The sequence below is a fragment of the Sphaeramia orbicularis genome, chromosome 16 (assembly GCF_902148855.1).
Source record: "Sphaeramia orbicularis chromosome 16, fSphaOr1.1, whole genome shotgun sequence".
Taxonomy (NCBI): domain Eukaryota; kingdom Metazoa; phylum Chordata; class Actinopteri; order Kurtiformes; family Apogonidae; genus Sphaeramia; species Sphaeramia orbicularis.
Window position 1 is genome coordinate 53,531,843 of NC_043972.1, and position 26,571 is coordinate 53,558,413.

The 26,571-nt window shown below is 37.0% G+C and overlaps 3 protein-coding genes across 8 annotated transcripts in view; 2 read left to right on the forward strand and 1 right to left on the reverse strand.

Moving 5' to 3' along the window:
* The first annotated feature begins 1,786 nt into the window (after window positions 1-1,786).
* LOC115435602 (sodium channel subunit beta-1) lies at window positions 1,787-13,946 on the forward strand. Its single transcript, XM_030158130.1, has 6 exons — window positions 1,787-2,057; window positions 3,907-4,073; window positions 11,525-11,759; window positions 13,177-13,336; window positions 13,633-13,686; window positions 13,850-13,946. Exons 1-5 carry the CDS (start codon window positions 2,021-2,023, stop codon window positions 13,676-13,678), a joined length of 645 nt encoding a protein of 214 aa, XP_030013990.1. The 5' UTR covers window positions 1,787-2,020; the 3' UTR covers window positions 13,679-13,686; window positions 13,850-13,946.
* A 4,999-nt stretch (window positions 13,947-18,945) lies between these two features.
* On the reverse strand, window positions 18,946-22,089 carry dnajc28 (DnaJ (Hsp40) homolog, subfamily C, member 28). Of its 2 annotated transcripts, none has more exons than XM_030158128.1 (3): window positions 21,951-22,089; window positions 20,998-21,458; window positions 18,946-20,136 (listed from the first exon to the last, which is right to left on the reverse strand). In XM_030158128.1, the coding sequence occupies exons 2-3, from the start codon at window positions 21,451-21,453 to the stop codon at window positions 19,459-19,461; spliced, it is 1,134 nt and encodes a 377-aa protein (XP_030013988.1). In that variant the 5' UTR covers window positions 21,454-21,458; window positions 21,951-22,089; the 3' UTR covers window positions 18,946-19,458. The 2 variants fall into 2 exon arrangements, with proteins under 2 accessions (XP_030013988.1, XP_030013989.1); XM_030158129.1 differs by having other exon boundaries at window positions 21,995-22,027.
* Window positions 22,090-22,384: 295 nt separating this feature from the next.
* bbs9 (Bardet-Biedl syndrome 9) overlaps window positions 22,385-26,571 on the forward strand; it is a 194,973-nt gene continuing 190,786 nt past the window's right edge. For 3 of the 5 annotated variants that reach the window (XM_030158122.1, XM_030158119.1, XM_030158123.1), the window contains exons 1-3: window positions 22,385-22,496; window positions 25,375-25,493; window positions 25,733-25,889. In XM_030158122.1, the coding sequence (XP_030013982.1) occupies window positions 25,382-25,493; window positions 25,733-25,889 (269 nt within the window). In that variant the 5' untranslated portion in view covers window positions 22,385-22,496; window positions 25,375-25,381. Of the gene's footprint in view, window positions 22,497-25,356; window positions 25,494-25,732; window positions 25,890-26,571 lie in introns of those variants that run through there. The other 2 variants (XM_030158120.1, XM_030158121.1) reach the window with 2 other exon arrangements.

The following is a 26,571-nucleotide window of genomic DNA, read 5'->3' on the forward strand; positions in this document are numbered from 1 at the left end:
ATTTTTTATAATTTCACAAATGATTTAATGACAAACACAGCAGGGTTTCAAATATAATATATTATATAAACACACCCAATTTATCAAATAATTACCCACCAAATTTCTTAAACAGACATACTCGAGAAACAACAACAGAATGTCTTGTTTGTGCATACAAATATTCCCTGCAAGACAAAAATAATGTAAATACTAGCTAACAAAGACTAATTAATAGTGACATTTGGCAAAGACATTTCCAACATATTTCTACTGACAATTTCCTCACAAATGTCCTAAGCAATTCAACCTCTACAAAAGCTGGTGATGCTAATAGTTAATGTGAAATACTAGTGTTTTACCAAAACCAGCTCTACCAAGTAATGTAGTCCATTTGAACTTTATTTTCAGACATTCTAAAAATTGGATGATATTAGTCATAATGTAGATTAGGCTGTTGCAGTTTATCAAGTGCATTACTCATTGTAGCTCAGCAGCTAAAAATAACCAAGAATTAGCATGTTGTAATGAGAGGTTAAAAGCTGAAATAGTGTAAAAAAAAAAAAAAAAATGTAAGTAACATTGTTTGATCACTTGATGAAAGGCAACTTAACAGGGTTTTAAGAGGTTGGAATATTACTGATGACTCAGCAGTGGCACCTACTGTTAGGAGGTGGATTACTTAAAATATTTGTGAGGAAATCATCAGCACAAACACAGTAGAAGATTATGATAAAAGTTGTTTTATTTTTTTTCTTTGTAGAATATAATTATTATTTTATTAGAAATGCCTGATGGTGTGTGTTTGTTTTCATTTGCAAAACAAATTCTATAAGTTTGTTCATCATGTTTTTTATTTGTTTTTGTGTGAAACTTCAAGTTCTTGTTGTGATGAGCCATCTTGTTGCCACCATGGCCAACCATTATTTTGGTGTAATGGTTGGAACAATAAACATTATGTAAATCTCAGTTTGCCTCTTTATCTCTACCTTCGGGTCCAGTTCTGAATTAGTTCAGGCTCTAAAATAATTGCCTAATACTACAGTGTACATAACTACAACACCAGCAGCAACACATCTCCAAAAAGTTTGGACATCTTCTGATGATTTTAGTTTCCTCTGTATGTTTTATTTATTTATTTATTTATTTATTTATTTATTTATTTATTAGCCAGCTGAATTGCCTTTGTGTATGAATATATTTATATAATGTAAATGAGAGTGTCTTGTTCTGCATAAGAATATAACCTGCATTTTGCTCTCATGAATCGATTGGCTCTTTACGTTTCTTCATTGAGGATTTGTTTTTGGTTGTGCTTAACTCTTTCATTCACCAGCCTTTCTAAAAGACTCACACAGAGGATTGTGGGCATTTTATTAGTGCAGAGGACACGAAAGTTCCACAGATGCATTGTATCCTTTTACACTATAACCCAAATGCTTTATGCACTGTATGGCTGTACAGAAAGTCCCAGGTATTTGAAGTAATTTGTTTAACAAATCTTGTGAGGGATGAGTTTTGCATGGCAGACCTGCTGTTCTTGTTTTATTAAAAGATAAATGCTCAGATACTTAGTAGAGGTTAATTTAAAAAAAAATAGTAAGCAGTAAAATTCTCAAGGTGTCATATTTCTTATAATATTTCCGAAATTAGAAGAAAAAAGGCTGCAGACTTCCTGTAGAATGGAGAGTCATGTAGAAGTTACGGATCAGGTCCCTCATCTCAGGTTTCCTGCTGCCTTTCTAAACTCACAACATGCAGCTCTCTTGGATTTACACACTCTAAATATAGCTGACTTAGAGTCAGACAGTACTGTACAGGACACTTAAACTCAGCTAAGAAACACGGCAAGTTTGCCTATTTGGATCAACGTTTACGACTGGAAATCTGCTAAGTGTTAATTACACTAACTTAGTTTGTCACGAAGACTGTGGAATTACCCAGGAATTGAGAGTAATGTAATGTTAATCACTCCAGATTTTTCAGCAGGTTGATGTTAAGGAAAACATCATTGTAACTGCTAAAACTTGACGCAACAGAGATGATAAGCCAGCTTTTAGTTGCCCTCAGTCTTTTTGGTGAGTGTGACATTTGTTTTACTGCTTTTATTTATGTGAATTACTGATGTCAATGATTCAAGACTCATGTTTAGTCCTTAATTGCCTGCAAAGAAAAGTTTGGATACTATATGTAGTATTTTTTCCAGTTCGGATCATGTGTTATCCATCTTGTGATTCTGGTAAATGTATAGTTTGTTTTTAGTGCAGTGTGAAGTAATGGAACTGGGAAAAAGCTATGTTTGGGTGTAGTGTATTTGAACAACTGGTGGAAAAAAATATGTACATGATGCACACTTTGGCAAAGTAATACACTAACTAAACTAAACATCATAATTTTACAGAAAATAAAATGCAATTAGTTATCCATTTACTGACCAGAAAATATCATACACACCATATTTTGTTGGGTCACTTTAGGCTTTAATTGCAGGATACGTTCAACATTGTGTTGTTATGCCATGCAATGACTATGCAATGTTACTATAGATGTCCCTTTTTTTGTAGGTTTTATTGATGATAGGAGAGTTGAACTGCTATATAAAATGTTTTCCAGCACATCCCAAAGATTCTATAAAATAATAAAATCTGGACTCTCAGTGGCAGTCCATGTATATAAATAATGTCTCATGCTTTTCACCCTGATGCAGCTATCATTCTGGAAAAGGGTCAGTCTGGATTCATCAGACCACATGGCCTTTTTGCATTGCTCCATAGTCCAATCTCAATGCTACCAAGGAAAGTGATGGTTGTTCAAAAAACGAGAAGATACCCATTGCATTGGTTAGGTTTAGAGAACTTGTCACTAGCTGAAACATGTTAATAATTGCCGCAATTATCTAACGAAAGGCTCTTACCTATTTGCTCACTCAAATAAAAGTAGTATTTTTTGGCTGGGTACTGTGCCTTTGAAAAACATTCACCTGATTGTATTTTTCTGTCTTTGATTACTGTTAAAAATGAAAACATGGTCATCATCATCAAATTTGGATATTTTCAAAAGAATGTAAAAAAAAAAACCCTCTTTGATGCTGAAGTGAAAACAAGTTTCTATATTGTAATGTCACTTAATTAAAAGTACATGGTGTAATGTAAGTAATTACATAAATATTCACCTCCTTGGAAGGGACTGACCTACATCTATAAAGGTTCCATCCCAAGCAAGTAGGGCTAGTAGTCTTGAAGGGGTGAATATTTATGTATCACCTATTTTGCATTCCATAGTTATAATTAATGATATTACTTTGTAGAAATTTCTTTTCATTTTGATTTTAAAGTGTCTTATTCATCCTAGAGTATGACTTATTTTTATAATCACTGTGTACGATCAGTAACAAAGTATATTACAAAAAGTTAAACTGGCCAAGACCTTTTTTTTTTTGTTCAATGTGAGGCCATTCATTTGCCTGTCTAATGCCCTGCATTTATTGTTATTCTCAGTAGTTTCAGTTACTTTTTACATTACAATAATCAAAGTCTTTCAAAGCTGCTTGTATTCCAATTAGGTCCATTAATGCCTTTTTAAAAGTGGTATATGACTGTCAAAGATATTCTGATTAAAGGTATCTTTTGTCCTAGTATCTTTGTTAGTATATTATATTGCTAGTTGAAAGCATTTATCAAATGAGAATTTTGAAATAAGTAACAAGCATTTCTCAGATCTACTTTAGATTAAGACTGAAGAAAAGACAGGAACTCTAACTCTTCCTGAACATATTCTCTGTTAAACTTGGATGACAATGCCATACTCCTCTGCTTTTGAATTCCTTTTGCATTGTCATAATTTACTTGATTCAGTGCTTGTTTTGATGAATAGTAAACCCTTCTAAATCAGTTTTTCTTTTTCATTTTGTGCATATTCTTTTCCCAGTGTGTCAGTGTCATGGTGGCTGTGCAGAGGTGGACTCCATGACTGAAGCTGTGGCTGGGGAAGGATTTTTGCTGGGTTGTATCTCCTGTAAAAGACGAGAGGAAGTCTCCGCCTCAGCCACTGTAGACTGGCATTTTAAACGGCTGGGAGAAGATGAGTTTAGCCATGTGAGTACAGCAAGCTGAAGGAACTGTGTGGAGTTTCTGTCAAATCTGCTTAAAAAACAGGATTCAGATAAATCTTCAGGCAGATGCTGTGATGTATGGTTTCTGTTGTTAAAATGAAGATTGTGAGGATATGGACTGACAGACAACTATGTATCATGAATAGCAACTGTTTGCTAAACTTTTCTTTTATTACTAGTCACATTCACACAATAGGTCATTATTCTAATAGCACAATCCAGTGGATCTGAACAGGAACTATGCATGACATCTCCCTTTTAATCTCACTGGCCGATAAGCCATAAGATATTGTGAGGGCACTGTGTCCAGCATCATCTTCATTGCTGCTGTCATCCTCATCTTCACCGTCGCCATCTTCGTCATCACAATCTTTGTTGCCTCCATCTTTGTTGTTGCCATCTTTGTCTTCACCATCTTCATCGTCGTCTTTGTCATCGTCTTTGCCATCATCTTTGTCATGGTCTTTGTCATCGTCTCATCGTCTTCTTCGTTAGCAATTTCTTCAAATATCTTCTCTGACTAAACTACTGGTTGGATTAATTTCAAATTATACCTTGGGACAATGTCTGCAAAGTTTGTTGACAGTTTTGAGAAATTTTGAATTTTTGACAAATTTATGGAATATTACAAATATACCTTTACTTATAATAATGGGCCATATTTTTATGGCTTATAGCATGGAAATGATTAGAGATATCAATATACTTATTATTGAGCATTGTTACAACCCGAAGGGTGAAACATATTTACAAAGGACACCGGGAGTCAAGGAGTATAATTTGAAAAAAAACCTTTATTTATTTGCATTTAGTTGTTTGTTCTTCTGCTATTCTCTTCGGTTGTTTTTTAATTATGCAGAATCCAAAAACCCCCGTGCCCAAAGTAACAAAGAAAAAGACCAGAGTGGACCGGCAAACTAAACATAAGGACGGTGCGCTGGACAGGCCAACCCTGTACAGGGCCGTAGAAGCTGCCAGCGCACCGCTACCCTATCAAATAAAGCAAACTTCAAAAATAAGCCCTAACGAAAGGAAAAGCGAAAACAGGACGTCCGGATCCACCTGGTCAAACAAAAGGATAAGCTAACAAAAAGCTAACAAAAATCCCGCTGGCATGGAGCACCCTGCGTGGAGCAACCTGCGTGGAGGAGTGGAGCGGATGCGCGCCTCAACGTGCGCGCTCCGGACGCCGGCATCGTTGGAGGAGGCTAGTCAACTGTGTTGAGTGTGGGGACATATGTCTGTGCCTGTATTCCTTTGAAAATTTCAATAAAGAATTTAAAAAAAAAAAAAGAGAGAGCAGGAGGCGAGAGAGAGCGAGACCCCAGCACTGGTCCAATTTATAAGCTCAGCCGGCGGGAAAACCAATTGGCCATCTATTAAAGAAACACTGAATACATACTATTATCCCAAAAATGTTATCAAGGCAAAAAAAAAAAAAAAAATAACAGAGGGCAATATTCACCCAAAAGTGTCAAGTAAGAATTATAACAAAAAACCCACAAAAGACAAAAGGGGAAAAATTAAAGTGCGTCAGAACATAACAAGCATTGATAGGAATTCACATATGGACTTTTATTTAATTGGTTGAGTTCTCCTCCAATGAAAGTACCACCCACGCCTTTTGAGAGATTGATCTCCTGCATCAAGCCCATAGGACTCTAACATAGCGGTAGAACCTGACAACCTCACAAATTCAACTGGGTATTGATTCTTGATAGAACATGATGCTGAGATACAGATACATTGGTCCTATTTTTTCAGATAAAGTGTCTGGTGGCTCAAAACACTGAATTATGTCAGGATTAAACACTTATGTCATTATATTATTACTAGCGTGTTGACCCATGGATAACCATGGGTCATATCAATACCGAGTTAATCCTGCATTAGTAAATGCGTTGTTCCTGTTTTAATTTAATTTCCCATCATGCAGTGTGGTACTGCGCTTGCAGTCAACCGAGCAACGTGATTGTAAGGCTATTGTATTCCAAAGTGACTAATATCTCCCAAAATATTGGTCCTATCAATTTGCCTAGATCTTTAATGCGGAGATGGGACTATTCCTCAACTGTCGGTACCAAATTGGCCAGTTCAAAACGTCTCAATTTCTCAGAACTGTGCAGATACATACACACTCACGCTCACACACACACACACACACACACACACACACACACACACACACACACACACACACACACACACACACACGCTCTGAGACCTTCCAGTATTATGATATAGATACCTTTGTCAAACATGCAAAACTTTTATGCTTTTCAGCTTTAGCTTAAAGTTAGTTAGCTTTACCCTTAATTTCTACTGATTGCTCTTCAAGTAACATAACTCAAAATTTAAAGTGCTTTGACTGTGGTGTATTATGACTTGCTTAACTAACGCACTTTTAACATTTACATCTTACCGTGACAAACATTGAAGCTGTTTTATCATCCTCAGTCTCATTCTGTCATTCAGCTTTTACCTAAACCTCAATTTTGTTGAAAAAGTCACAGGAGAATGAAGTAGTTCTGGCACAATTTGAGTTTGGTGGCACTCTTCACCAGTTTCTACTGAAAAGTTCTTTTGATTTGTGTTGTTCAACTCTGTGACATTGCCATCTTTGCTCTTAAGGAGATGACTCCGGTGCATCCTAGACATTGCCATCAGGTATTTGGATAACATAGGAGTTTGGATATGTTTTACAATAACTGGTTGCCAAGTGTGGCCTACTCAAAACATGTAGGTTGCTCCTTCCTGTTTTACAAATAGTTATATAGATCCAAGATCAAAGTAGAATTTCTGCTGCAATTATCTCTTTTTCTGTTGCTCATGTACTTGTCTTTAAAGTCGTAGTCAGTGGCAGCTTTGTTTTAAGCCTTTGGCCCATTGGATTCACAGGAGCTGAGTGGGTGATAGTTTCACTCCATCCAATGGTGTGTTTCTATACTTAAGAAGTGCAAGATACAGGTCTCCTTGGCTTTCCTTTGCTTTTTTCAGCAAGGTCCCTTACAGTCTGAATAACTCCAAACTACGGGAATCCTGGGCATGATGTAGGGTGTTCCTATTTTCTTGCAAAATGACTGAATTCCTCACTTGCAAACTGTGGCCCATTATCCAACCTTATTTAATCAGAGATGCCATGTCTTATAAACACAGATTTGAAAGCTCTTAATTTATGTTTGCTTGTTGTCTGAGGGAGTTGAACTATTTCTGGATATTTGGAGTTGTAATCCACACTAGACAAAATGCAAAAGATCCAGTCCTACATTTGACTATGTCGATTTAGTATGTCATGTGAGATAAGTACTTCTTTCACATTACTGTGTTTGTGTTACAGATTGCACATTTCAATATGGTGTCCTCAATTTGCTTTGACATTCCTGCCCAAAACAGAATGTCTCTTGCTGTCTCTCACTTTACAACACCTAAATGAGCTTCATGAATCTTCTACAGCATTTCTGCTCTCATCTCCTTGGAAGCAATGATTCTAGAGCTTTTAAAGAGAAGCCCTTCTGAGGAAATGAGCTGTTCTCTGAATGTTCAGTATTTCTTTATCTCTGCTAGAACTTGATCAACTTGATCTGACCATCATGTCAGAATTGTTTTTTCACCAATTGCAGCTGGTTATTCTTTGCTATATTTTTGAACTCATTCAGTGTTTTATCTGGGATGGCACACTGGCTGACAGAAGGTTAACTTATAAGTCCTCTTCAAGCAGATGTTCTGTTTGCTGTTGTGGAAATGTGCTACTGAGTATGTTTGCAATGTGCGAGTCTTTTCCAGGGTCAGTCTAAGGCCTGCAGTCTCATAACCATCGTTTGTAGTCTTGCTGGGGCTTTGTGTAGTCCTTTGCTAAACTTCTCAAGTGGTTTATGATCCGATTTCACATGGGCATGTTTTCCATACAATTATTGTTTGAATTTTCACATTCATGAACAATAGCAAGCAGTTACTTCTGAATTTCTGCATGCCTCTGTTGTGTTTTAGTCAGGGCTCTTGAAACATATGCCACTGGTTGTCCATCTTTCAGTAGCACAACTCCTAATCCTCCTCAATTTGTATCTACTGAGAGATTTGTTCACATCATAGAACTTGGACATTCGGGCATTGTTAACTTGTTTCATTAGACTTTCTAAATTTTGTTGTTGTTGAGTTTCCTAATGCCAAATAACTTCTTGAAGCTTTCTGAGAGGATCACCCACTTCAGACATGCTGGGAATAAATTCAGTATATGCCCAATGTACATGACATGTACATGAAGTCCAATTTTACACTTTGTTTTACTTTACATTTCGTCTTTGTTCAACTTGAGATCGATACTTTTCACTAGAAAGCTGTGTCAATCTTTTAATAGTACTGCAATATCATCATCGATAACATTCATGAGTCCTTCTAAGTCATCCAGCCTCTACGCAATTCATTTCTGAAATACCACCAGAGCTGATGACACATCAAAGGGAAGATGCTAGAACTTACACTTCAAATGAGGTATTAAAGATGCACTGCAACAGAAAACTGCTGTGGTCCTTTCTGCTACTTCCTCCTCTACAGTACACAAGGGGTAATGTTCCTTTTTATGTCTTAATTCAGGTCCTGGGGGTCAGATTGTCAGCTTTTTATTTGGCTTACTGACAACCACCATGCTGTTCATCCAGTCAGTTGGTTCAGTTTGTTTCTGGATGACTCCAAGTTTTTCCATTTTATTCAGTTCTTATTAATGCTATATTTCAGAGCTAGTGGTATTTTCCTGAATGAATGGAACTACAGTTGGATCATCTTTTATGTGGTGAGGTCCCAGTACACATCCCAATGCAGTGAACACATCTTTGTATTCTATCAAGATGTCCCTTTGACATTCGTCCACATTGTACATTTTTTTTAACAAGTCCCATTTGTGTGCATAAATCACCACCAATGACAGCTGGTAGGTTATCTCGAATCATCTGGAAGTCTATATCAAATACTCATGATTTGTACTTAGATTTCAGTGTTGTTTTACCCAGTGGCATCATCTCGTGGTCAGAGTGCGTCACCAACTTGCAGCTAGACTCCCTCAGTTGTGTATGCTTTGGTGTCAAAGTAGATGGGCAATACATTGCAATCTTCACCAGTACTGAGCTTGAAAGTAAGCTTTTGGTCATATACTTCAAGAACTTCTTTCTATTTTTCTTGGAAACTCTTTTAGTGATAGTCTTTTTTCCCCTTGACTCTCGAACTCTAATGAACATTTCACTCTGTTCCTTCTCAGTTTCATTTACTCTGATTGTCTGCTGTTGCACTTTGTTTTCTTTAATCTGCAGACATGTACAAAGGTTTTTTTTTTTTCCCATGAGCGTGCTTTAAAGGTCTGACCACAAGCGGGACACTAGCTTGACTCGTTTGTATCCACATTTGCGGCATTCCTTATTGTCATTACTAGAGAGAGTGTTAGCTTTAGATTATCTTCCTAGCCTCATTTTGCTTAGCTTGTTCACATTATCATCATTTTCTTCAGCGAAGGCTTTTATATAACTTTGTGTGGCTTAATTAGCTAGGCAGATATCCACAGCTTTGTTTAAAGTTAGATGTAACTGTCCAAGTAGTTTACCTCTGACTTGATCATTTGTCACTCTGCATACAATGTGGCCTCTTATAAGTAATTCCTTAAGTGTCATACGTTTGCTGTCTCTTGCTTTATTTTTCAAGTCATTTGTATGCATCAGTCAGTCAACTCCTTATTTTGAGCCCTTGTGAAGAACAGGTGTCTCAGGTACATTATGTTCCTTCTTGGTTCACAGTCTTACTGTTATATTCTTTTATGGCTTCATTATTCATCTTCACATGCAGCAATTCATGCAGAAAGGTAACACATTTCACTTTCTTCAACTTCTCTGTGGTACCACAGGCTATGAGGCACACCTTGTCCTTTAAAATCCATGATTGCTAGTTTTCTACCAGGTTATTTTTCAAACTCAGGCTGGTTGGTACTTTTAGCTGCTCCATTCTTCACTTCTGAAACCATGTGATGTATGGAAGTCTACAGTATGGTGGTGTGACAGTGGTGTGATTTGTTGCTGAGGGAGTGGAGACTGATTTCACCTGATGAAACATCTTAAAGAAGAAAAAACTGTTGGACAAGTAAAAGAAAATTTGAATAGGCTTTATACTTCAATAGGCTTCATACTAATGAGTCTTTCAGAGATTCAAGATTCAAGAAGTTTATTGACATATACACAACAGAAACACAGTGGTTGCAGTGTGTAATGAAATTCTTACTTTGCAAGTTCCCTTTACACAACTGAAATAACAACTGAAATAATCTAAGATAAACTCAACTCAACTCAAACGACATGAAGTAAATAAAGTGAAGAAAACAAAATGGTGCCCTTTTGTACATAATACTATGTACAAAAGGGCACCATCAAAAATATTAATCTTGTAAAACCTGAACCAATAAATCATTAACAGAAAATTCCAGTTCTTTGAAACTGGAGCCTTTATTGGTCCTTCTGAACAACCCAACAACTTGTTTCTCCTCAAATATCAGTTTCCATGTATGTTTCAATTTGTATCATATTTGATGTATCGGGTCTCAATCCTCAAATATTATTTTTGAACAAACGAAAACACAATAACACAAGCATGTCTAACAAATTGGTAATTCCTTTTCAGAATTGGCAAAGTTCTGCCTCCTTCCTCATTACAATCTTGAAGTATCCCTGGAAAGGCCTCTGGTGAACAAATTCCTCCCCCTGGTGGATTATTTGTGCATTGCATGTGTCTAATTGTTTACATAAGGTTTTTCAAGAAAAAAAAAATACCACACTGATCATGCAGAGGGCTTCAAAACTCATGTATCAAATATTTGGCGCCATAGGGTTAAATACAATTTTTGTGCACTCCTGTCACAGTGGTAACAGGTCAGTGATGTCAGGAGTTGTAGCAGAAAGACAAGCTTCTTGTAATTATGAAACAGAAAATCCTTAGGATAGGAGCAACAGATCAACAAGCTCAAAATCAGAAGACAGACACAGGCTCAGAGCCTAGCCTCTGGAACCATGTACCTCCACAGCTCAGTCATCCACAGACTGAGTCCAGCAGCCAGCCACTTCCACATATCAGTCTCATCACAGACTGTTGACTCTCATGGCAAATTCCTAGAGTACAGTAAAGGTTTCCCTCATCACAGAGTAAGGAAGCTATGGTGTCATGTGACTCCTCTGTTATGACCACTTGGATGACCAGGATAACATAATTATCCACAATGGAACAAACAATCTGCACCACAAGTGAGAGAAAGTGGCAGAGGCAGTCATTTCTCTGGCACAGACAGCACTCAGGAGTTACCAGGTCAAACATCACCATATCCACTGGTGCTATGTACTAACATCCTTTGGGGCCTGAGTGTAACATCCAGTCTTTTCCTACATCACTTTCTTTTTTTCTTCCTCTTAGATCTTCCACTATGATCACCCAAGTGCTGACATCCTCCACAAAGATTTTAGCAACCGTCTGGAGTGGCAAGGCACACAAAACCGTGACATTCAGATAGGAGGCATTTTCATCAGTAATGTAGCCTTTAATGACACTGGGACATATCGCTGTACTTTCCATCGCACCCTTTTCCTGCCTTTGTACGATGAACAAGTCATTGTGGAAAAGGAGGTGGAGCTCACTGTGGTGGCAGTAGGTAAGGTCAAGTGTATCACTTAAATGGTGGCTAATCCCGTTTTTCTCCTCTAATTTTTGAAAAGCAGCTTTCAGTTCCCATGTCAAGCTATTTTTTCCCTTTCATCAATAAAACGTGATATTTTTTACAGGTTCATCAACTGCTTTATATTTTTATGTATTCCTGAATTTCTCTGTGTCCTTGTAAAAATTGTGCGGTTGTTATTTACAGATACATAAGATAAATTACATCAAATATTTGGGAGAGGCTGCCTTTTTTGTAGTTACATGTACAGTATGTGTGTGGGGAGGAAGTGCTGTTGCATTTTTGTCAAAAATAAAAACAGGCTTCGATAAATACACACAGATACAGACACAGATAGAGATCAACTTTATTAATTCCCAATGGGCAGCTAAACACAAATAAACAATGCAAATGAACAAATAAATAAGCAGATAGATAGATAGATAGATAGATAGAAAGAAAGAAAGAAAGAAAGAAAGAAAGAAAGAAAGAAAGAAAGAAAGAAAGTTGTAAATATGTTGTTTTCCGTCATAAAAAATAGCCAACTCTGTCCCTTTGATGAAGTGCATCTATGTTCAACAACCATCCTGTTGTCCAGATGCACACCAAGATATCTGTATGTCTGCACCATCTCAATGTCCACCCCACAAATGTTAACAGACTGAAGAGGGGTGCAGACTTTTTGAAATATAAAACAAAATCTTTTGGGAGTGTTCAGTATGTTTTGTGACTTGTTGTTATATATTATTATTATCCATAAATATATCCATAAAAGTATTGTTTCCTGCCCTGTTCCAGTCATCAAATGTTAGAAGCTTGGTGCATCAGCCATAGATCCATGTTAGCTGTGTCTATAGACTGAGAGTGTGAGAGATCACTGGGTTATAGGTTAATTTAGAGGATTTTATAACTACATATCTAGTGCAACAGCTATGTTTTATGGTCATCTATGTTGGGTACTGTTCCAATAACCAGTAGGAAATATTTTGTAAGTTACACGCCTAGAAATACAGTTGAAGATGGGGTAAGCCTTTCCCCCCAACATTTGAGGGCTCTGTGGAAACTCTTTCCATATCCTATGTGCCATCTTGTTCCAAAGTCCAAAATTGTTTTAAATAGTTCAATTATTATTTCATGTATAATAATATAAAAGATTTTTAAGATACATTGGGGGATGCATTGGAATAAGAAAAAAATGTAAGTAAAATAGTCATCTTTAAATTATTATTATTATTATTATCATCATTATTATTATTATTATTATTATTATTATTATTATTATTATTATTATTATTATTATTATTATTATCATCATCATCGGACCATCTTTCAAGATCTAGTGCAGTCTTGCTCATTAATCAAAAAATATTGTGGTTTTCTAGTATAATGCCACATCTCTTGTGTCTTTTACCAGCCAATCGGGAACTGACGGCAGTGATCTCAGAGATTATGATGTATGTGCTGATTGTGGTTCTACAGCTGTGGCTCATTGTGGTTCTGGTCTACTGTTACAAGAAGATATCAGAGGAGCACGAGGCTCGGGAGGCCCGTAAAGCTCTCAAGGCCCAGGCATTGTGAGTTCTTGGTTCTTTTTTGTCTTGTGTTACAATGGTGATGATATTAGCCTTTAAACCAATAGCAATTGCAATTGTTGTCATATCATTAAAGACCAACTGGGGTCAAAGGGACTTGTCCATACACATTTTTTAATTACATGGAAAAAAACAAAAACATGGTACAGTTATATTCTGAAAACAATTAAATAAAATTTGGCTTATAGCAGAAACATACAGATGAAAAGTATTTTGTTTGTATGTCCATGCTTTTTTTTCATTTGTAAATATGTTTTTTAATCTTTTTGTATTTCCAGACTATTACAATCAAAAGACAACTGTGATGGAGTTCAGCTGGACTAACATTATCAGTGAGTGAGATAAGAGGGATTGAAAATGAGATGTAATATGCTCACCTTTATAATACAGATAGTATTGCCTGAACAACATCCATTTTAGCAAAATGCATAGTTACATAACAATACAGCAAGCAGGTCCTGTGGGTTAATTGTTTTCTTTTTCCTTTCCTACCAGATCAGTCCAAAGACTCAGCTTTCACTGCTACGGTATAATTTTGCCAAAAAAAAAAAAAAAAGGATTGAGTGCGTTACTTAGTGATTTACAGAGGTACGAAGTAATGAAACAGATATATTCCATTAAAATACTTTTCAGATGTCTGTTCTTCACTGCAGAATTTGTTTTTCTGATTACTTATGGCTTTTACATCCTACATTTTAAAACTAAAATCCTCACATTTTCACAACAGGCTTAAACCTAAGTATTAATTCATTTGAGGGGAATTATCAGATCTTCTACTCTGTAATACAGCACAAATTCACAATATTTAGAATCATTTCAATTTCCCTAAATTAGACAATAACATGTGAAAAAGAGGACCCTTTGGTGCATGCAGCTGTATATAACAGACAGGAAAGGGACATCTGGCCATCTATTTAATGAGTTGTCTCTGACCAGGAGAACGAATATTGACATCAATAATGTGTGATACAGTGGCTGTTCACTGAAACAGCTGGTAGAATTATAGAGATACTTTTTACATTTGTCTTTGATACATTTCACCACTTGTAATTATATAATTTTTGAGCAGCTCAATGAGTGCCTCTGCTCTTAACAGAGCATTTTTTATACACTTTACTCTCACGTCAATCAAGAGTAAATGTAAGTTTGCCACCTCTAATAATTTGACAATAAGAGAAACTATAAGACAGAGCTGGTGGTTCAGATGTGAGTGGGGCATTTCTGAACCATCAACAACATCATATTTTTAAGCACTTGAGGGTAATGGGAGAAAATCCACAGTTTTATTTAACTTCAGCCATTTGAATAAAGTGTGAATAAATGTTTTTGGAAATTAATCTCTGTCCAGTGTCCTGTGGTTTCTTTGTTAGCAAATATCAAACTAGTGGCTAAAGTTATCTATTCAACAGTTTTTCAGAGCAGAAATAGTAGTTAGAATATTGATTTTAACATTTATATTTTTAGTCTGACACTGTTTTGAAGAAAATGTAACGTTTTTACACAGTTTTCCCTTCACTTTCCATAAACAGTGAACAACAGGTATTTTTCAGGCAACACACAAGCTACCACAGTGGGTTCAAGGACTTTGGAGGTGACTGTATTGTAACTGAATCATGTTTGGGCTGTGCAATCAGCTGTCCACACCCCCCTGGTCTGAAAGCAGCTTTGTTCTCTTGCTGCCCCCCTAAAGTATCCTGAAAATTACTCAATACACTATTCAACCACTGCAAAACATAAAGACTTTTACAATACATTTGATTAGACCACTGCCTGGACTAAATTCTTCATATTTTGTTGTGATTACTATTCTGACACGACTGTGAAACCATGGTGATTTTCATGACAATATTTTTCTTCACTCTTAAAATTGTTGATTGGTTGGTCATGACAGGACAGTCATTTAAGCCAAGCATCACCATACTGAGTTTGTTCTGACCTTGCCCTGTGACCTTTCATTAAATGTGTTGACATGTGCAACTTATCTTTGCTGCGTGAAAAGCCTGAAAGGAGAGGACATTATGTGACCAGAGACCGGAGGTATTTGCCATTTTATTCAAGGTGCTGTTCGAGAAACCCAGTCCATGAGCTACTAGTAGTCCTGCTGGAAACATGTACTACTGACTTCAGATCACAGCATGGACTGACACCACAGCGCTGTAAGGTAAGTTTTGCTTTGAACTAAACAAAGCTCAATTAGACATGTGGACATTTTTCCCTCAAAAAAATAGATGCTGTGACAATGTCACACAATTTGATTTAAGATGGAACACTGAATATTGAACAACATCGAAGTCAGGCTTCCATCCATATGTGCTTTTAATTTTACTTGAATTTTCAGAAACAGTATGAATTTATATGCATTTCCTTCTACTGCTGCAATGCAAAGTTTTTTTTTCTAATATCTGATAGGCTTCAGACTACCACAGATAACTATTAAAATGTAATATACAGTATGTACCCTACATATTTCAATTACTTCATCAGTACTGTATAATGTCGAATAGAATCACACTTCATTGTTTCCTTATTTTTCCAACAAATGTTTTAAACTGGCCAATAAAGCTGAAAATGCCCATTTGAACCAACCTTGTACATTATTGCTACATGCTTTAGCATATTTCAGTAGGAAAATATTGCTGATTTAATGTTCATTTTAGTTTAGTACTTTGGTCATTTTATAACAAGTGTTCAATTCATTACACTTATTAATTTATACAATGAATATTCTGTTCATTAATTTGATTTACAAGTTCTTTTTTTTTTTGCAAAAATCTGCATTCTTATCAAATGTTATTGTTTTTTATTTTTTCATTTTCAGCTGCAGGAGGAGAAGATGCCAAGTAGTTTTAAGTAGAACTGAGGAGACAAAATGTACTTGCGTATTCTCGATTTTTCAAGGGCTTTAATGCATGACAAGAATGACAAAGGAATAGGGGACTCTTTTTTGTGTTTTTATGGATGGTAAACAATGTTTTTATTTCATATTGGCATTGCACCAGACGTCTACCTGTCAACAGTCTAAGTGAGAAATTAGTATGTTAACCACAAAATAAAAGTAGGTTATTGTCTAATCACGTTGTTTCCCTTTTGACTTGCAGTTTGCTGAATGTTCAATAGATGTCAGCCATGTCAAACATCAGCACCACTGAGCTGCAGTCGCTCTTGCTCTCCTTTCTTCAGCACTGCTTAAACAGCACCGGTATGCTGGCTCCGCAGATATCACACAACTACACTACCCAACAGGCTGTGCACCACACGACAGGAGCCACGGCTCAGTCTCAGGGCATCATGTATATTATTCTGGTAGTTGGCATGTTCAGTTTCTTCACATTTGGCATTATGCTCAGCTACATTCGCTCCAAAAAGCTGGAGAACTCTAATGATCCCTACCACCAGTACATTGCCCAAGACTGGACCAACATCATGACTCCATCCAGCGGCCTTCTTCAGGCTATGCACAGAGCAGCTGGAGGTAACGGTGCCAATAACAAGGCCACAGTGATTTGCAACCCTGCAACAATGGAACAGCTGCCAAACTAGCACATTGGTTCTTATTCTCACAGTCTTATTATCACCTACAGTTATTAATGCTGTTATTAAATTGTACCAATAAACTAATCTTACTCTCACAAACATTCAAATTAAGGATCTGGTGGAATTTAAAACAGCCCAAGTTTTATACAAAGCAAGAAATAAATGACTTTCAAGTAACATACAGAAATTATTCATGGATAGAGAGGGGGTTTATGACTATAGAGAGAAACTAAATATGAAACAATTTGCTAGAAAAAATCTTAAAAAGATGTGCATTTCATGTTGTGAAGGGATTTTGTGGAATAGAATGGAACAAAATATCAGACGCTGTGAAAACATTTTAAAAAAATCTTGTTTTTTAGAGATATAGTAACAATGAGCGGGAGTGCAACAGTGATAGTTATTGTTGATGGTATGTTATAATTTAATCTCTTTTTTCCAATAATTTCATAACTGACCTACTGTATTTTATGGACAGTATACATTAGTTGATAAGTCATAAATTTGGTGTAGGACAATACAAGCTCTACTTCTTCCTACTCCATTTCAGACACAAAGTTTTGTTAAAGAGCCACAATGAAATAGTTGTACACTGCGACATTTTGTTAAATTATTGCCTTCAATATTCTGGAGTGATCTGTTTAAATTTGTAATTTCTGTTAGCCTTTTGTTCACCTTTATGTTTTATTCCTACTTCTGTTCGAAATAAAGTTTATCATTATCATTAAATTGTTACCATGACATTTTCTATTCCAATTCTATCATGACAAATAAAGGTTGAAATCTGATTTTTATGTAACTTCGAATGTTATCTAGCATCCAGTTGTTACAATATTAAATTTGTCTTTTCAAAAAATTTCTGATATAAAAAAAAAAAAATAAATATTATGTTGTGTACATCTTTATAATTGTCGATGTGTATGTTTTTGGAATCTGTTCTATTCTACTGTAGCTCTCTGAGAATCACTGAATGAAAAGTGCATTATAAATAAAATTTATTATTTATCTGCTTATCTAAGATTATGAGGAAAATGCAACTGTAAAACAAGAAACTCACCTGTTTGTAAGCTTTCTCTCCCATTTGTGTTGTTTAAAAGGAAGTACAGAGGCTCTGCAGTGAATGTAGGAACACCATCATCTTCTACAACATTAGTTTCTTTTACACAGCACTTCCATTACGAGAATTTTTCGCCTTTATTCTGGAATGACGTCTGTGTAAATGAAATGGTGGGATTGTTTGGTCCCACCTTTATCACAGCTTTGTAATGCCTCTGGAGGTAGTAACAGAGCCGTGATAAAGGTGGAATCATGATTCTGGACACATAAGGAGGCACTGGCATTGATTTGTGCCAAGGGTTCTGTGGCTTTGTGCCAGGGATGCCATGGGTGCACGGCTACATGCCATTTTCACCCGTGGCGCGAAGCCACAGGACTGGCACCTATGGCGGCTGCCTCAGAATCCATGCCAGTATCTCCATACGTGCACTATACGCTGCACTGCCCCTTCAATTCTGGAACGCAGGTCCTCTGTGTAAATGTCAAGCTTGTCTCACCTTTGTTACTCCTTTGGCTTGGCTGTGGAAATCAGTCAATGGTGGGAAAAGCGTGGGATCACCATCTCACCTTTTTCCAAGACCTCTGTGTAAAAGTGGCTAATGATTCACCAATGAAACCAATATAGTTTGACATATGACACTGGTTGTACACACTTATTTTTATGTTCACCTAATGATATGTTTTTCTGAAAATTTTTTTTCCTCCAGTTTCCTGTTTTGATATAACTTTTGAATTTACATTGAGCTTTTCTTAACTTCATGATCAGTCATTTGAGTATAGAAAAAATACTTGATTTTCAATGGAAAATGCTAAATTTAGAAGATACTATTATAATAAACAGTGATAAATCTTTTAGGGAAGGTTAAATGTAGAGATAGGTTCATGTTGAAGTTGCCACAAAAATAATTCTAGGTCTTTAAGGGTTTAAAGAGAAATTCCTTTTTAAGACCTGACTTCTTTTTTCCATCTAATTCTTTCTGTTCATCCAAGGGAGGCACAGGTGTCTTAATAATTTCATTTATTTTCCAAATGAAACTTTTAACACACTTTAAAATGGTTTTATGTTTCAGCAATTGCTTCCTTCCCTTCAGTGCAACTGGTAATGGTAATTATGTGAGAGCACACAAATACACCACATAACTGTGATATTTTTGCAGTTATCATAAAACTCAATCCCTCTGAAACCCTGTGTTAACATTACATTTACTTCTCCACACATCACACTTCAAAATGAGAACAACCGTGGCAGGGCAGTACTGTTCATTCACACTTACTGACAATGCAGGATGGTCAGTAATGGTCAACCCAATAATAATGGTGGAAGCAACACACAGTAGAATGAGGTTGTGGAGTATTTTCTCTGACATCCAATTGTATGACAATATGCAGACAAAATGACTAAGAATGTTGTACTTTGTTAGCCTTTGTAAGCCGTGCCTCATCGAAGTGAAAATCAAATCACAGTAATCAAAGCCATTGCTTTCTGGCCACTGGAATTCAGAATAGCAGCATTTTTATCTAAATAAATTGTATATCCAAGTCATTGGGCTTTGTTTAGTATTTTTAAGTTTGGTCACTGTGTTGGTTCTTTTTTTCTCATCCTTCCTTCTCTCTCTTTCCTGAATTCCCACTTTCTGCTGCTCCAGTCTGTGTTGGTGAGCTTCTTTCTCAGCACGGCTCACTTCTCGAGACAACTTGAAGTGAACCATTTGCATGCTGAGCATAGGTACTATAAGATTGTAGTTATCCACCATTTTATTAAGTTTGACTAGATCCTCCTCTACAGATGCACACAGCTGCTCCCAATGTGTGTGTTCCTGAGATGTCATGGGATACCCCAGCCTGGTCCTCCCCTCTAACAACCTACTACGAATATGAGTGACTTTCTCTCGAATGTCCCGTTGTGTGACGACCCAGGGTGGTTGGTAACCATTGTCTATAAGGATACGGTTGAGGTTGTGTGTCATAGGATCAGCAAAAGGATTGTGTTGAAACTTGTTGAGGGGTTTCCCAGCTCCACTCAGGTTCCTGAAATCTCCACGAGCCATGGATTCCTGGATAAGGTCCTCTACTAGCCTTTCCACTGCCTGGGTGATCTTGATCTTTCGGCTACGCTGACGCACATCCCTCTCCAGAAGTGCTCCCTCTGCAGCTGCTGCCCTCTCATGCTCTCTGTGCCGATAATTTAAAACCTAAGAAGAACAAAAAATACTCTACATATATGTTCACTACAGATTTCAAGTAAGACAATAAAAAGTAATGCTGCGATTACATGGCAATTATCATTATCCTAATATATTTTAATAATGTGATTTTAAATTACAATCTACATTTTTCTTTTGTCTGTAGGGTTTATTTTGTTTACATTCCCACCTAAAACATTTGTGATTGTTTTCAGCTTTATCCCCAGGTAGAAAGAAAAATACTACAATGGAAAAAAAAAGTTTAGAAGATGTTCAAAATACTTTTACACAACAAACTATTAAACAAGTAATGCAAGATTTGGTTTTGTCTCACATTAATGTTAAGCCATTTGGTCATAATAATAATGAGAAAAATATATAAAAATCAGAATAACGCAGCTTGTATTGTTCTTTCTTATGATTTTAGGTAGTTTTCTCAAAATGCATGCATTTCTATCATGGCTTTCAGTTAAAAACAGATAATTGCATTCATTCGGAAAAATGTCACAATAAAGACACAAAAAAATCAAGGCACACAACTGATAGTTATGCATGAATGGAACATGAACGGCAATTTCTGTCACAACAACCTGACATATATGGTTAAAACAACAAAACAAAAAAATGACAACACTCAAAAAGCATTACTTAAGAATTTTTTTTTGTGTTTTTTTACTTTTGGTATGTATGGGTTATATTGGTAGTCCATCTGATGGAGATATTGATGATGATGATTGTATGATCATGGTGGATTTAGTCACAGCTTGTCTATTATTTTTGAGTGTTGTTAGAATTGTGTAAATTGTTTTATTTACAGTATGTGTAAAACTGTATGGGCCCCAAGAAGAATAGCCAACTGCATAAACAAACCTGCTCAGATGCTTGGTCAGCTCGCATCTGCCTATACTGGCGTTCACGCTGGCTTGGTGTGCCTGAACCCATACCGTCAAAACTGAGGTAGCGCCTGTGCTGAAATGCTACAGTTCTAGACTTATCCTCATCATCTGCTTCCATCCCTCCATCAGCCTGCTTTTTCTTGCTCTGATGTGCAAGCACAGCCCGGTAAGCCTCCTCAACACGAGCAAACAGTGCTGCATCTGCAGTTGGAGCCCCACAGTCTGGATGGTAAAGCTTGGCCAGGCGTAGATAGGCTTCTTTCACATGTGCAGGACTACAGTGCTCAATGTCAGGCAGCTGCAGCAGCCTGTAGCTCTCCTTTAGGCTGTGGCTGATGTTAGGTCCTGAGCTCAGTGCTCTGACCAAGACAGGCGTAAGGCAGCCATGGTATACGCTGCTTTGGGGAACCAGGAGGCGGAAAATACTCATATCTCCTGTAGAATTGAAAACCAAACCTATTAAAAATGACAACCAGTACAGTAATATGTCTTAAAAACACACATTCTGGTAGAAGATAACCTGCAAAAGTAATTAAGTCCTATTTTATGAAACATTAACATGATTTTTGTAGATTTGAATTTTGTTGTATAAATTACTATATAACTTACTGAGGTTGGTTTAACTTGCCACAGCATTGAACTGTGAGGTCCTTGGTAAACTGTTATTAAATAAATGACTTTGCATTCCATATAACTAGATTTAAAACAACAGCAAATTACTGCCACTCACACCGTTCCTGTCTGTTTTATGATGTCTTTATTCAAGATATCGAAATTCATATTAGATTCTTTTAAGCTGATGTTAAATTCAATGTTGTCTGCTGAATGCTAGCTATCGTTAAGGTACATTACACCTAAAGAGCATTTCCAAAACCGATATTAACGCTACTAAACCCCGAACATCTGAATGACAAGCGCACTGCAAACCTGTTAATGGCACATATGGAAGTCAAGGCGCCGTGGAAACTCACGTCACAACCAACTAATCCTGTCACTAACAGCTAATTGTAACAACTTCTTCTTCTTCTTCTTCTTCTTCTTCTTCTTCTTCTTCTTCTTCTTCTTCTTCTTCGACCTTGTGGTTTTGTTACATTGCCACCTTCTGTCGACGCCTAACATTACACATAACAACTGCAGTGAAATATGCTACTAACTGCAACAACATATTGTGATTTTGCTGGGGTTTTTTTTTGCCTGTTGGTGTATAAATATTCACCAATATGAATTAACCAGATTCGTAATATGTATTTCTTACAGAAAAATGACTTGTTTGTATGTCATTGAAATAATTCAAAACTCATTTTCCCAGCAGCCCCCTCATTTCCGTATGTGCGCATTACCACTCGCTCCGATTAGCGTCAGTGTCATGACAACAGGACGACGGCTGCAAGCAAGAGGTTGAGAAATGTGATTGGTGTATGAAGAGAGAGCAAAAACTCTGGGCTTTTAAGGGACTCACTTGTTCACAATAAGGTATGAATTTACTGTCAATTTATTTCCAACAGTGCAGCACATCAACAAACCAAAACAATAAAATTCTTGACACGCTAGTTTATGTCCCTGATAACTTGGAAATCTACGCCAGGTAATTAGCCGGCTAAGCTAAAGTTAATTCAGCAGGCTGACACTAGCCTTGAGCTAACTTACCTGCCGTACACGATGCCTTCGATTTAAACCGATGTAAGGCTAATATACTGTATTTTCTCCCCAATAAGACAGTTGCCTCAACAGCAGCAACAGTTTTGAACCGTAAGCCCACAGATGCGCAGGCATGTTATTAAGGCTCAAGATAAACACATCCTAATAGTAGCTAAGTAGAAGGTTCGTACTCTCGGATGGGACATGTATGGCTGCATCACAAACCATTCAGTTCTAAGTATTGTAAACAGCCATTTTTGTTCACGTTTAAAAGCTGTTCCAAATTCATTGTTATGCTTATGTGAAATCCCGATATTTAAACATTGCATAACGGGGAAAATTCGTGGCATAGAACTATCTTTAACAGGATAAAATAAACTTAGTTCAGAATATCTTCTTAACCTTTCACTACCCACAGTTGTAACTGTCATTTAATGTGATGTCACACTGTATTAATTCCTATCAGTGTAAGGTGTAGCTCATTACATGATGGCATTACAGGATGACATGTAAATTGGAAGTGTTCTGAACCTGCATACCTCCTAAAACTAACTGTAAAACCAGTTCTGTCCATGTTTATTATCCAGGTGGTGGTTAGATAAAGAAACAAGATAAACTTCACAGACCATCAATTTATCACTATGACATTGTTTTCAAGTATTATGACAAAATGCGCATGATTGTTGATGCTTACATCTTGATGCATATATGGCACAAAAAATTACAGTTTACAGTAATTTTGAAAAAAAGAAAAAATTCTGTATCTGTTCTACACAGAGGACACTATCATGTTTTTCCTGCTATATGAGTCTCGTATGTATTGCTCACACATTCACACTCTGATGGTGGTAAACTCCATATGCAGGCTGACTGAAGTGTGGCTGCTTTTCTGCACCAATGGTCCCTCCAACCACCACCAAACATTCAAACACATTCATACAACAGTGTGAGTAGCAGCACTGGAGGCGTGGTGGGTGAAGTGTCTTGCCCAAGGACACAATTGGCACGCGATTAGGACAGAACGAGATTCAAACCTCCAACCCTTTGGTTATTGGATGACCTGCTCTAGCTGCTGAGCCACACCTGCCCACATAAATAAGGAGGAGGTGTCACCATCCTGATCATGTGCGCCATGCCTTCACTGGACTCAGGCTCTTTACAAGCACATATTTTAGGACTTATAATAATTGTATGATTGAAGGGAATAATAATTATCATGTTAAAACAACATGGGAAACATTTTTTCTGTGAATTCTTCAAATCATCAAGCCAAATGAGGATCTACATGTGAAATTTCCTGTGACTGCAGTTTAATTTGTAAGTTGTTCTTATTTAATAGTAAGAAAGATCCCATCTGAGGTGGGGGGTGGTACAAAATTTGACAGTTTATTCTTTCATTATCTGAACCTGCTTTATCCTCACTAGGGTTGTGGAAGCCTATTCCAGCTACTTATGGGTGAGGGCGGGGTACACCCTGGACATGTCACCAGTTCATCACAGGGTTGACATGTTGAGACCAACAAACAATCACTCTCACATTCACACAATTTAGATTAATCAATTAACCTATCAGTGCATGTGTTTGGATCGTGGGAGGGAGCTGGAGTACCCGAAGAGAATTTGCGTACACACGGGGAGAACATGCAAACCCCACACAGAAAGGGCCCAGACTGGCATTGGAATCGAATCCAGGACCTTTTTGCTGTGAGGCATAAGTCCTATCCAAGGCACCACCATGTCGCCACTTTATTCTATATAGGAAAAACCCCTGAACAAGCTTCTAAAATGGATTATTCTTATGTCTTAAAATCTAAAGGGGACATCATTGAATTATCAGATTATTCTCAGTTATCTTTAATCAGAAAATTACTACTAAAGCAAAAAAAAAAAAAATATTTTGAAGTATTTTTGAACTATTTAAAAATATTATGGTGGTAAAGGGTGTAGTGTCCAAACAACCACTGAGACTATGTGGTAGAGCACTGACAGATCTTCTCTCTCATTGGATTAACTGCCTGTTCCACCTGCTCAGCACTTAGCAAGAAGAAAAGCTGCTTGCCCCCACCTACCCATGCCACTTAACTCCTTGTCAACCCCCTTGTGGTAGTCCTTGAATCATATGACTTACTTTCTACATAGTGATTGGCTGCAAATATCAGCGTACTGAATAGACCACACTACACAGGAAGTGTGTGAGGCCTCTACACTAGAATTACTGACTTGGAGGGAAAATAAGAGTTAAATTATTTAAAAATCACCCTTAGAATCAGTTAGTTTCATGATGTTAGATGTTTCAGTTTTATTAATTAATTGATTTGACTTTGTTATTCAGTGATCTGTATTTGTTTAGGTATTTGCTATTGTGGCACTATTGAACAGAAGAACTTAGATGTTCAATGTAGCAGCTGCCAAGTTTGTAATAAAGTCCTAAGACCTAAGTTTTGAATTTCTGACGATGTCTTTTATATTGGCTAATATTAGACTTTTTCCTCTCCAAACTATATCAGTTGATGTTTTTATAGTGTGTACCACACCAAATGACCAAATACGATAGCATACACTTTTCATCACAATGGTGCCGCTGACCAAAGTATCTAAGTACAAAGTATGTCACTGAGGTTGCTCAATGGGCCTGACATGCAATTTTCACAAAAATTTAATGAAATGAAAAATCTCTTCATCAGTCTGTATCTTTTCCTCTCTGACCTTTCAGAAGTAGCATGTCGCTGTTCAAGGCTCGTGACTGGTGGTCTGCAGTCCTTGGCAAGGGGGAGGAGTTTGACCAGGGATGCCTGTGCATTGGTGATGTGGACAACAGCGGCACTGGACATGGTGTGTATATGCATGTCTCTGAGCTGCTGGTAGCCGATCAACCTGGACAGGCACAGAAAATGCTTGTTTTGTACTGTTATAGTGACAAATGCTCACTCCCAAACAGTTTGCAAATTTACATCAACAACAAAAATGTCTGAAGTTAAAGTTTTTGTACACAGAACGAATCTTACTTTTTTTTGTCTTCATGCACTTCTAAACCTAGATGTGTCTCTTTCTCTGCTCTTATAATCTTGCAGACAAAGTGGTGGTGGGCAGCTATATGGGAATGTTGCGCATCTTCTCGCCTCATGCCAACGTATCCAATGAAGGAGGCCAGAATCTAATTGACTCTCTGCTACTAGAGGTCCAACTCCAAAATGCAATCATCCAAGTGGAAATCGGCAAGTTTGTCTCGTAAGTGGACTTCTCAAACCAGGGGGAGGATCTATGAAAGGTTGAAATGGACATGTACCACAACTAGTGCATGTGGAATTTTACCCATATTCAATATACAAATATTAATGTTGTGTACCGTAGACTAACAGGTCATTCTATAGCTAAAACAACACATGCAATGCTTCAATAGGCAGTGAAGTTACGTAATATGCTAGCAGCACTGTAGTGTATAGTGTACTGTGTGCAGTTATAACGTTATACTACAACAATCAATTTCTCACAACTTACTTTTTGCGACATTTAACCCTCTATGATACCACGTTGTCCTCAGGCAACAGACCCATTTTTGGCCTGTCACATCTCCACAATACATCCCAGTGTATAATATAATATATAATACTTTAAAAAAGAGGAAAAACCCACTTTTCTATAAATTCCTATATAAAATACAGATACTTGCACTGATGATAAAAAAATTGCAGATTTCTTAAAAAACATAAAATTACCAGAATTGACTGAAACGACTGCTAGGGATCTAGATAAACCAATTGAAGAATGGGAGATCAAGCAGGTGATCTCAACACTAAAAAATAAGAAAACCCCAGGGCCAGATGGCTACATTAATGAATTTTATAAAACTTTTAGTGATATACTTTCCCCCCTATTGTTAAAAGCATATCACTACGCACTTTATTCTAAA